The sequence below is a fragment of the Cavia porcellus genome, unplaced genomic scaffold (genome assembly GCF_034190915.1).
Source record: "Cavia porcellus strain 051 isolate PalLab524CR breed Dunkin Hartley unplaced genomic scaffold, mCavPor4.1 scaffold_19, whole genome shotgun sequence".
Lineage (NCBI taxonomy): Eukaryota > Metazoa > Chordata > Mammalia > Rodentia > Caviidae > Cavia > Cavia porcellus.
In genome coordinates, this window is record NW_026947502.1 from 6,193,437 (window position 1) to 6,205,160 (window position 11,724).

At 47.9% G+C, this 11,724-nt stretch overlaps 1 protein-coding gene across 1 annotated transcript; it reads right to left on the reverse strand.

The window, feature by feature from the left end:
- Positions 1-3,876: 3,876 nt before the first annotated feature.
- Cdkn2aipnl (CDKN2A interacting protein N-terminal like) lies at positions 3,877-11,709 on the reverse strand. The gene is made up of 3 exons (XM_003464512.5): positions 11,408-11,709; positions 9,517-9,616; positions 3,877-4,342 (listed from the first exon to the last, which is right to left on the reverse strand). The coding sequence occupies exons 1-3, from the start codon at positions 11,644-11,646 to the stop codon at positions 4,331-4,333; spliced, it is 351 nt and encodes a 116-aa protein (XP_003464560.2). The 5' UTR covers positions 11,647-11,709; the 3' UTR covers positions 3,877-4,330.
- Positions 11,710-11,724: the final 15 nt, after the last annotated feature.

Below are 11,724 nucleotides of genomic sequence, written 5' to 3' on the forward strand. Positions count from 1 at the left end.
CGTGCCCACAGGGGCCGGGAACGCTGCAGTTTTGGGTGCAGACTCGCTAGAACATCCGCTGCGAGGCTGCCCTTCGAACCATTCCAGGAGCAGGTGCAAGGGTACTGTCCGCGCCAGCAAGATGAGCAAGGGCAGCAGCACTGAGGCCACCCCGTCGCAAGTTTGACATACACATCTGTGACGGAATTCTCCCCTCCCTGGCTTTTGTCAGCACTCATCACTTTGTTTGAGATTGGGTCTTCTTTGGGACAGAGTAGCTGGAGAGCAGGCCACAGTCAGTGTTAGGGATCAGGTAACGGGAACAATACAAATAGCAAACGAACTGTAGGACGTGTGTTCCGGATGACTTCTGCAAGTGCAGGCCTGGGCAGGAGGCCTAGGAGACAGCAGAGGACCTCTGGGGTCCAGCCAAGTGCTCTGGGAACACTAAATAGCTGTTCTTGAGATTGTTTCGTTATAAAAGTGGAAAATAGTCATGAAAAAAAAATTTGGTAAGTACAAAAAGGTGGTAGGAGTCAGTTTACCCACCCGAGATGTTGGAGACAGCTGACCGAAGGGACGTGTGACCAGCTGGCCGGCGTCCAGAATTCTCAGGCAGAGTGGTGAGGAATCTAGCTAGTGTTCAGGACAGTGGGACAGGCCTGCCCCATACCACTGGAGCAGGCCGTGCTCACAGCACAGTCCCCAGACCCCCCAGATCCAGCTCCAGGGGTCTAAGAAACCCAGACCAGCTTGCAGTGCCCAGTTGGCCATTAGACCCTGCTCCCCAGCTTAAGGTTCACCCTCTTACGGCCCTGAGGACAGAGCTTGGCTGCGCGTGAGTGCAAATCCCAGTTGAGAAGTTTTCCTGTCTTCCCCAGTTTGGCCTCAAAGGGATACAGGCAGGAACCACTCTGGAATCCTGCAGGAAATGAGAAATTGCCCACTTTGTAGATGCCTTCCCTGAGGTAAGGATCCCAGGAAGTACAAGCACCAAAGATGACAAGTGTCAAACTGTTCTGAATGGAAAGGTTAGCAAGTCACAGGGTAATCAAAGCCAAGGTCTAGCCTGGTGTGGTGGTGCACATCTGTCACCCCAGCACTCAGGAGGCTGGGGCAGGAGGATCACTGCAATTTCAAGGCTACCTTGGGCTACAAAGTGAGTTGAAGGTCAGTGAAAAGACAAAATCCCAAGTCCAGCTTGCCTCTCAGTAGCACATGTTGAATCCTGGGACAAAGCTTTCACATCAACGTGATGAATACCAGTTTGGCAAGTTTCAGAGTACCAAGTATGAGGGTCACTCACAGGAAGTGCACGTGGACCCACTTACACACCAGCCAGGTCCTGTTCCCAAGTGGGGAGATGGTCAAAGGAGAGGAAAATGCACCCTTGATGGGGCTGGGGATTTAGCTCAGTGGCATAAGCGCCTGCCTTGCAAGCAGGCAGTCATGAGTTCGATCCCTGGTACCGATAAAAACTTCAAAAAGGCAAAAAAAAAAAAAAAAAAAGAAAATGCACCCTTGAGAGACGAGGTGAGCGTGTGCTTTTCCTGGTTTGGCACTGGGGATTGGACCAGGGTCTCCACATACCACTGAGCTGCATCTCCAACCCTTTTCATTTTTACAGTGAGAGGGGTCGGACTAAGTTGCCCCAAATGGTTTCAAACTTATAATCTTCCTGCCTCAGCCTCTGAGAGGCTGGAGTAAGAGGTATGTGCCATAGCACTTAGCTAAAACATGTTTACTTAATTATCAGGACTTAGAATTAAACCCAGGGCCTTTGCAATGAGCTGCATTGTCAGCCTTTTTTTTTTTTTTTGTCTTTTTCTTTTTTATCGGTACCGGGGATCGAACTCACGACCGCCTGCTTGCAAGGCAGGTGCTTATGCCGCTGAGCTAAATCCCCAGCCCCAATTGTCAGCCTTTTTTAAAAATAATTTTGTCTTTTTTTGGTACTGGGGATCAAACTCACGACCATGCACTTGCAGAGCAGGTACTTATGCTGCTGAGCTAAACCCCCAGCCCCAATCTTTTTTTTTTTTTTTTTTTTTGGTCTTTTTTTGAGGCAGGGTCACACTATGCAGTTCAGGCCTTAAACTTGCAGTAATCCTCTTGCCTCAGCCTCCCAGTACTGAGTTTACAGGTGTGTGTCACCAGGCCTGGTCTTGATAAATTGTCTATGCTGGGCTCAGACTTGGGAGTGACCTTCCCGCCCCAACCTCCCAGAGTACTGGAATTACAGGTATCTACACACCAGCTTTGAGGATGAGATTTTGATGTCAAATTTTTTTTTTTTTTTTTTTTTTTGTGGGGGCAGGTTCTTTTTTTGAGACAGAGTCTTGCTATGTAGTGCAGGTGGGGCTTGGACCAAGTAGCCTTCCTCAAACTTGCAGGATCCACCTGCCTCAGCCTACCAAATCCTGGGAATACAGACATGTGCCATCATGCCTAATACCAACTTTCATTCAAAGCCAAAGCTTTGGTCGCTAGGCCCATTCAGCTCAGGTTGACCCCTCTTTTGCTCATTGCCCCTTGATTAAACCTGGGAAGGTCCATGGCCAGCCTTGTCCCTAACAGTGACATTCTCACCGTTATCTCTCAGGCAAGTGAGGTCAGGCATACTCAAAGATGATTTTTGGGTTAATTCACCTGTAGGCTCGGAAGGAAGAGACTTGGGCTGGGACCAGCTGGACTGGACTCTTAACAAGGCCCTCCTGTCTGACAATACTTTCAAGGACAAAACCTCTGGATCACATGCACAGATCTAGGTGACAGCCAAATCTCTAGGGAGCTTAGTGTCATTTTTGTTTCCCATGCTTTGAATGTGTGTTTCATTGGTGACCTTTGTATGCTACCAGCTTAGCCAGACCCAAATCTTTGGATGCCCAACCAAGACTTCAGCTGCCGGTCACTGAAGGGACACACACAAGGGACCTGACCTGCCCCTGCCATGGTCCCTTCCAGACCAGGGGAGGCCTAACCTAGCCCTGGAGGTCCTACCCTGCAGGAAGTGCAGTGAGCTTTGAGCAAGAAACTTGCCTGGCTTGCTCGGCCTCACGCACACAAAGGGCAGAGATTTTTCCTTGGTATGTACTCAGCATTTGTTGAATGAAGCAGTTCCCACATAACTATAAGTTAGCTCAGGTCCTCAAACTCTTGCCTCCAAAGTGAAGATCTAGGCTTACACTCCTACAAAGAGGTGTCGCTAACCAGTCAGAGATGAGAGCATGTGACCAGGTGTCATGGCATGCAGGCCTCAGATATCAGACGTTGACACTATCCTCCCAGATGGAGGGGTGTACGGCAGGCTCTGGAGCTGTGGAAGTGGGTAACACCTGCTATGTAGGGGGACGGAGAGCTCATTTTAGATGGGATAGTACGCATTTTACTAGATTGTAAATACCAGAGGATGGACACTAATTTCTCCCAGGGCCCATAGACAGGTAAGCAACTGGTCCGAGTGAACACTGGCAAAATTCAGAGGGTTTCGTCACTCTGGGAAGGTATCCTGCTAACTTTCCTCTCTGAGGCAAAAGCAGGCCACAGATGCTAGCAGTATTCTGAGAGCAGTTTTCTGGGTGTAGGGTAACATGAGAAAACATCACTGTGACCTGAGCTTCCCAAAGCACATATTCGCTTCTCACAAGCCCTGAGACTGCCTCGTCCCATGAGCCTGCGCACAATGACTTCAGGTCTATGATGTGATTCTCATTTTCTACAGAAAGATAAGACATTCACGGCGGAGGGATAAAGGTATAAACCAGGTAGCATCAAGGAAATAAAGGATTTGGTTTGCTTTAGAGAGAGAAAAAAAGCCAAGAAACAGAATCACACTTAAAGTTATGTTGTTGAAAAACACGAACCATAAAATTCACTACCGGCCATTTATCACATCGATTTTTTTTAAAAAAGGCATTTTATTATGTGTTTATTTTTTGAGACAGGGTCTCACTATGTAGTTCAGACTGGCCTTGGGCTCACTATGTGGCTCAGGCTGGCCTCGAACTCACAGGACTCTTCCAGCCTCAGCTCCAAGTGCTGGGATCACAGGTGTGCACCACCACGCCTGGCTAAAAAGAAAGCATTTAAACAAGGTCTGGCTTGCACAATGTTGATAAGTCATCTTACAATGCAGCATTTATAAACACATGCACATCCCTGCAGGCTTCTACAGTGACAGCTACTGGAAGGATGAAGACTTTTAAAAAGTCGATCCAGACAGATTCCTTGTCATGCCCACCGCCTGGTCATGCTGGTAACAGCAAGGTCTGTGAGAGCTGCTGTGGTCACGGTCACATCCTTCCCAGCCTCCTTCCTGGACCTGTTGCTGATGACGAAAATGTGGTGAATCTTAGCTCTGATGCTGGGAAAAAGAAAAGAAAAAAGGTCAGGGGCCATAAAGTCCAGTGAATCAATTCATCTTCACAAAAGAAATGCAGCGGTGGTGTTTTATGTTAGTACCACCCAGATGATAAGTCTACTCAGAAATTATTAATATTTCACTATGTCCAAAAACTCAGCAAAGCACTGACCACACTGTCCATTTCGACACCACAGCCTAATGTTCTCGTCACTCGCAGATCTATAAATGCTCGCAATTTAAAGCAATCATGGAAATACTTCAGATGTATTTCCTGGTGTGCTCTCTAAAAGCAGAATCACACGAACACTTACTGTTCTAAATTAACAGCAGTGTGATTCAGGTAGTAATTCACAACATTTCACATTGAGTCAGGGTATCTGGGGGATGTGAAGGTTATGTGTTTCTGAGTTCACACTGTTAAAAGCTGCAAAAGCATCTCCAAACGGGTAAACTGAAGCACACAGGTTCTTCCAGGGTACTCTCTAGCACCTTTGATACATTTAAACTTGGCTTTAGACAACTCTTTAAGCAGGGTGCGAAGATTCACTTTGGCTGTCACCTTGTGCTCGAGTGGATTTCCTGAACATTTAGCAGTACGAATGAATCAACCTGAGAGTCTTTTAGTAATCAGAGATTTCAAGGTATGATCTGTTTCCTAGCAAACCGGTGAGACCCTGTTTCAGAATAAAAACAGCCTTGCTGGGTGTGGCGGCACACTCCTGTGATCCCAGCACTTAGGAGGCTGAGGCAGGAAGATCAGTGTGAGTTCAAAGCCAGTCTGGGTTACATAGTGAGTTGAAGGCCAGCCTGGACTACATAGCGGAGACCTTGTCTTGAAAGAAAGAAAGAAGAACAGAAAAGAAAAAACAGACAGACCAGCTTGGGAAGCAGCTCAGCCTAAAGGACCGAGGTTCAATCCCCAGTACAACAGGAAAAGAAACAGATGAAAAACCAAAGTCCTCAGCAAAAGCAAAAGATAAAGAATCTTCTCTTTTGTGGGGGACTGGGTGTCACTCAGAGAAACCATCTTCATTCCCAAGAGGGAAAGTCCCCTAGCCAGCTCAAATTTCTACTAGGACACGGCAGCACGACTGCTCTGGCTGGTGCTGGCTTCTGCCAGCGCAGGCGGTTTGCGCATCCTGGGCACCAGACACGAATACTTCTACTTCTAGAACGTTAGAGGGAAATGACAGGCGGCAGCCTCTGACTGAGAGGCTGCTTTCGTTTCGTTTCCTAAATATTCACCAGTAAGCAGCACCTTAGCACATGGCTGCCCTCACCACTGCGTCACCTCGGCGCTTGCCAGGACTGGCACGAGAGAACCTCTTGGACACGGGCACACTCGTGTTCACTTTGCTTCACACTCCACTTGTCATCTTTTCATGCTATCATTTTCCTCTTGGGATAAAAGTGTTCTCGGGAAAAATGGACCCGTTGAGCTGACAGCTTTCCCCATGGCGCCGATGGTGCTTCCTCCTCAGTCACTGGGTTCCCCGCTTACCACATCACCCCAGGAATACTAACTAGCACTGACGTTCCCAGTGCACACACCTTCCTGAGTCAGCTGTTAATTATCTTTCATTGATGGGTGCTGGGCAGCCACAGGCTGGGGGGTGGGTACCCCAGGGCAGTGGGGAGAAATCAGAATCATTTCGCTCAATAGATCTGTGTTTGAACCTCTCTCTTTCAAAAGAAATAAATCACACACTGCAACTGTTTGACACAGACTATATCTGTCTAGCAAGCATGGTGGCAAACACCTTTAATTCCATAACTCTTGGAGGCTGAGGCAAGAGGACTGCAAATTCAATCTCAGCTCAGGCAATGTACTGACTTATGAATATCCTGTATGACTTACCAAAATGCTATCTAAAAATAAAAAAACAAAAGGGCTGGGGATGTAGTTCAGCATGAAGGCACTGGGTTCAATCCCCAGTAGCACCAAAAACAAGCTAAAAAAATTCTACCCATCAAAGACCAATGTCACCAGGTGTGGTGTCACACGCCCATAATCCCAGCACTTGGGAGGCTGAGGCAAGAGAATCTTTGCAAATTTGAGACTAGCCTGGACTACAAAGTGAGCTCAAGGCCAGTCTGAATTACGTAGCAAGACCCTGTCCCCACCCCCCAAAAAAACCCAAAAAAGAATAAAAAAATGCTCATTTCTCTACTAAAACAAAACAACAGAAAGAAAGCCAAAAACCACAGAGATGTACTCATCCCCAAGCTGCAGTAAATCTTGGAGGCTGCTGGGGATTTAGCTCAGTGGCTTAAGCATCTGCCTGGCAAGTGAAAGGTCATGCGTTTGATCCCCAGTCCTCCCCCGCCAAAATCTTAGAGGCCTTCTGTCTCCAGTCATCATCACTGTCCAGACTGAAGATCCCAGCACTGCCAGGTGATCAGGTGATTCATTTCGCTGGCTAGCAAGCTTTAAAGCCCAGAGAAACTTTAATTTTAGAGTGAAGGGATCAATGCTGGGCAGCACAACCGACACTGGCAAGCGCATGACTGGATGGGGGGGCTCAGTTTCCATTTCTGTGCTGCGCTCCTGCCTGAAGTTTGCCAGCTTCCTCTATTACGTGCAAAATCTTCTGTGAAGACCTCATGGGCCTCTTCCAGGGGGTCCTCGGGTTGGCCCTCAGAGGGGAGAGCCCCAAGTTCATGGAAGTCAGGCGGCACACAGATGACCTGCTCTCAGGATGGCGTACGGAGGAGGAGTTCCCACCTCTGGGCAGCGCTGGGGGCGGAACCCGGGCTCCGTGAACCAAGGTGAGCGCTACAGCTGGGCCTGTCCCATGTCGTGTCTCAACTGGGGAGACTCAATGCGCCCCTTAAGTAGCTCACTTTTTTTTAAAACTTTTTATCGGTATCAGGGATCGAACTCACGACTGCCTGCTTGCAAGGCAGGTGCTTATGCTGCTGAGCTAAATCCCCAGCCCCAAAGTAGCTCACTTTTTAGGAGCAGCAGAACATCATCTTCATTATTATCAAGTCTAAAATTAAACTGGTCACTAAGAAAATACTAGTTTTATTTGAATGAAGCTGTAACACACATAACTCTGAGCCCCAGCACAGGTCCCTCCAGCTGCTCAATGCTTACGCTTTGTGTGACAGCAATGCTACCCTCTGGGACAAGAAGTTTAGGCCCAAGGACACTTTTCTGGAGGCTCAAACTGGGCAATGACAGTGTGGAAAAAAGACCCCAGAGAGGGCTCTGTCCATTTCTAAGGTGCAAACTCCACCATATTTAACAGTTTAGACAGGGCCTTCCCAACACACACACACACACACACACACACACGCATGTACACTTCACTCTGCTGGATGACAGTGCTCTGCAAACGTCAAATCTCTTTCTTCTCCTCCCAAGAGCATTATGGTCTGAATTTCATTATGTGTTCTGATCTCTGAACTCTTAATGAAATTCTTTTTTGTTTTAAGAAAAACAGACCAACTGAAATGAAATGGGGTAAAATCAAGTTTGAGCTCAAATAGTTTCTGGGAAGCTAAGGACTTCATTAGTTCCCTGAGTTAAAGGGACCTCTTGTCAGGCTCGGTGGCACACACCTGTAACCCCAGCACTCAGGAGGTTGAAGCAGGAGGATCGTGCAAGTTTGAGGCCAACCGGGGCTACACAGTGAGTTCAAGCCAGCCTAAACTGCATAGTTAGACACTGTCTCTTTTTCGTTTTTTATCGGTACCAGGGATCGAACTCACGACTGCCTGTTTGCAAGGCAGGCGCTTATGCCACTGAGCTAAATCCCCAGCCCCTAGACACTGTCTCAAAAAGACAAAAAAGCCAGGCATGGTAGACATGCCTATAATCTCAGCACTTGGGAAGCTGAGACAAGAGGTTCACTGTGAGTTCAAAGCCAGCCTAAACTGCATAGTGAGACCCTGTCTCACAAAAAAAAAAAAAAAGAAAGAAGGCAAAAAAAGCGGGGGAGGTCTTTATGTGTCTTTGCCTCCCAAAATAAAGAAACAAGGACTTACTGTGTTTTTAAAGATAGAACTAAAAACAGGGCAGAAGTTCATTACTACTTTGGTCAACTTTCATTTTTCTTAACGTATTTTGGTTTTTTGAGACAGGGTCTCACTATATAGCTTTAGGTTAGTTTTGAACTCATAATACTCCTGCCTCAGCCTTATGAGTGCTGGGATTACAGCGTGTGCCACCTCACCTGTCTGCTTTGGTCAAATCTGTATTTTCTGAGTATCTTCTCAAAGTTATGTCTACACCACGTTCTACAGGTGTAAGAACTAAAGTATCAGGCACCCTCAGGGTCACAGTATGCTTTGAAAAATGTGATAAATGTCAAAGGAACTCTAGGAAAGAAGAGAGCAATTATTCTGCCTAAGGAGCCCGGGACAAAGGTAGCAGGGATGCTCGGCCATGTCTGAGGTTCTTTCTACAACACTGCTGAGCCCAGCACCAGGGTCCAAACACAAGAGGCTCAGCCAGACCACGTTCAAGGCCACAGCCTCCATCTGGCCCAGGCCCTGTAGAGAAGGGAACAGCGTGGTACCTGGACGTCACTCCAGCCATGTGCCCGTCACTGTGGAGGCGCCACACAAGCCTGACCCCGCCCTCGCCTGCTGCGGCAGAGATGGGTACCTCGCTACAGGTAAGATCTGTTAACAGGTGCAACTTTAGCACTCTACTCAAGAGTTTCTTTGAAATCAAGTAAAAAACTTAAAATGGAGTATTGCTGGACAAACTGAAAAGGCTGAGCTTGTGGGTTTTTCATTCTGAACTGCTACCTAGTCATCAAAAGTTATATTACTCAGGCTGAAAGATTGTTGCAAGTTCGAGACCAGCCTGGGCTACAAAATGAGCTCAAGACCAGCCTGTCTCAAAAAGATAAAAAAGAAAAAAAAAAAGGGGGGATATTACTAATCATGGGAAAATGCAAATGGGCTTAAACCTGTGGGATAGTAAATAAAAGCATTTTAAAAATATATATATCATCAAGCTAGGCGAGATGGAGCACACCTGTAATCCCAGCCCTGGGGAGGTGAGGCAGGAGAGCAGCTGTGAGGTGAAGGCCAGCCTGGGGGACATGGAGATGCTCTCTCTCAGACACACAAGAACAATTACTCTGATGTAGTATCATCAAACTAAGAGCCATGAACTCCACGTTGGTTCATTAAACACACTTGGAAATCCTGTTTACCTTTTTCATTAATTCACATCTGGTGGTAAACTGAGGCAAGTCTTCCACTTCGATTCCATCAGCCATTTCCATCACCTTGTCCAGAAGGTCTTTACTGTAACTGCACAATAAAAAGTATGAAGGTAAAAATGGGAAGAAACACTACTCACCTTAAGTTAATAGGAAGGTGCAAGTTTCTGGTCTGTAAACTCTTAAGAGAACTCTAAGAGAACTGAACTTTTTTTTTTTTTTAAAGACGTAATTTCATTATGTTGCCTAGGCTGGCCTGGAACTCAAAATGATATTCCTGCTTCAGCTTCCCCAACAGCTGAAGCTACAACTGTGTGCCACTGTACCAGGGTTTCCAAAGAACTAACTAGATACTACAGGGGAAACTGACACACATTTGACACCAGGCTAAGAAAAGGTTCTTCCTGCTGTGGGTACAGAAGTGAGCAGGAATGTCAACAGAGCACGTTTCAAGATTTACAAAAGGAAATCTCTTTCCACACATCTGGAAGTACATTTCACACATAGTGGATGAAGGCAAAAAACTGTTATTACTTTTTAAACATGTAGAATGTCAGACTTGTGAAAATAACATTTGTTCTTTTGCTCATTTTTTTTTCTTTTCCTTTGAGTCACATCCCTCATCCTTTTTTTTTTTCTCCTATTTTTGGGGGGACAGAGTCTTACTAAGTCACCCAGGCTGGGCTAGAACTTGTAATCTTCCTGCTTCCAACTCCCAGAATGCTGGGCGGGCATGCCTGGCTCATCTGCTGTACACCTAACCGTGGATTTGTTAACCAGGATTTCCCTAGGGTCACCTAGAAGCCAGAAAGAAGGGATGGATAGATTTGGCATGACTTCCCTTTATCCTGTTCCAATAAACCCCAAAACCACAAGAGGAAGAAGAAAAACCAAATAGAAAAAACCCCCACGAGGCCTGGGGCTCAGAATGCAGCTCGGTGCTAGAACACATGCTTAGCATGAGTAGATTCAATTTCTAGTACTGAAGGAAATTCAAACACGGCTTGGAGGGGCTGGATACTACTCAGGGTACACAAATTAGGACCCAACCAAGCCATCCCTCTCCTCTAACACAGCTTCAAGGGACCGTAAAATAAAAAGACATAACTAAGCCCTGAGATCAACCGCTCCTTATGAAGGCAGGCCTGCTGGGCAGAAGCCGGGATGCTGTGGATTCCAGGACCTTGACAACAAGGCACCTGTTAGAGGGAAAGCAGAGGGGCAAAGTCGACTGCTGCTCAGGACCCAGCAGGCTGGGAGCCGGGAGCAAACGCCAAGGGACACAGATTACATCCCGCCATCGGGTATAAAATCCTCCAGTCCTGCCAGAAGCTGCACGGCCTTAGGCGCGGTACTTCCTCTCCTTCGGGTGTTCTTAGTTTCTGTCTCAGCTCCTGCCCTATCGTTGAAAGTTCATGGACTTAAAACGTACTCTGCAAAAGCGGTAAGTCGGGGCTGGAGATTTAGCGCAGCGGCATAAGCGCTTGCCTTGCAAGCAGGCAGTCGTGAGTTCGATCCCTGGTACCGATAAAAAAAAGGAAAAAGACCAAAAAAAAAAAAAAAAAAAGCGGTAGGTCGAGATAATAACAGTAAAGCAACAGCACTGGCAATACAGCAACTCGAGCCCAACCATATATCGCGTTCTTCATGGTTCAATTATTATAGATGTCATAACCGCCCATTTACCAACCCAGGACAGAGGCTCAGAGGAGTTAGGTAAGCATCTTTGCAAGTGGCCGCCACGGCGGGAGGAAGCCGGCGGGCAGCTCATGCGGCGGGAGCCGGGAGATGGGGCAGGGACCCCGGTCCGGGGCGAGCCCTGGGAGAGGGCGGAGGGTCGGCAGGCAGGGGAGGGGGTCAGCTGGACGGCAGGGGTCCGCACCTGCAGCCCAGGAAGAGGTGATTGGCCCAGACCATGGAGAGTGACAGCAGCTGGTCCAGGCGGCCGCCGCCGTCTGGCGGGTCGCGGTAGTCTGGCAGGTGGCGCAGGATGAATTCCATGCGAGCTTTCCATTGCTTCTCGCTTTCGGAGTAAGACCGGAACTGCTCGGCGAAGTCGGCCGCCTGCCGCACCCCGGAAACCAGCTCCTCCACCGCAGCGGCCGCCTCGCCACCTACCATGGCTCCCGGCGCCGCCGCCGAGAGCCGACACCGCGCGCCGCCTTCCCGACAAGCACTGCGCCAGCGCCTGGCGGCTAG

What these genes read in the sequence shown, in the direction of transcription:
- Cdkn2aipnl (XM_003464512.5), bottom strand. Translation starts at nt 11,646, where the DNA reads ATGGTAGGTGGCGAGGCGGCCGCTGCGGTGGAGGAGCTGGTTTCCGGG. An exon ending in CACCTCTTCCTGGGCTGCAG is followed by an intron (nt 9,617 to 11,407) that starts GTGCGGACCCCT and finishes TTTATTGTGCAG; the next exon opens with TTACAGTAAAGACCTTCTGG.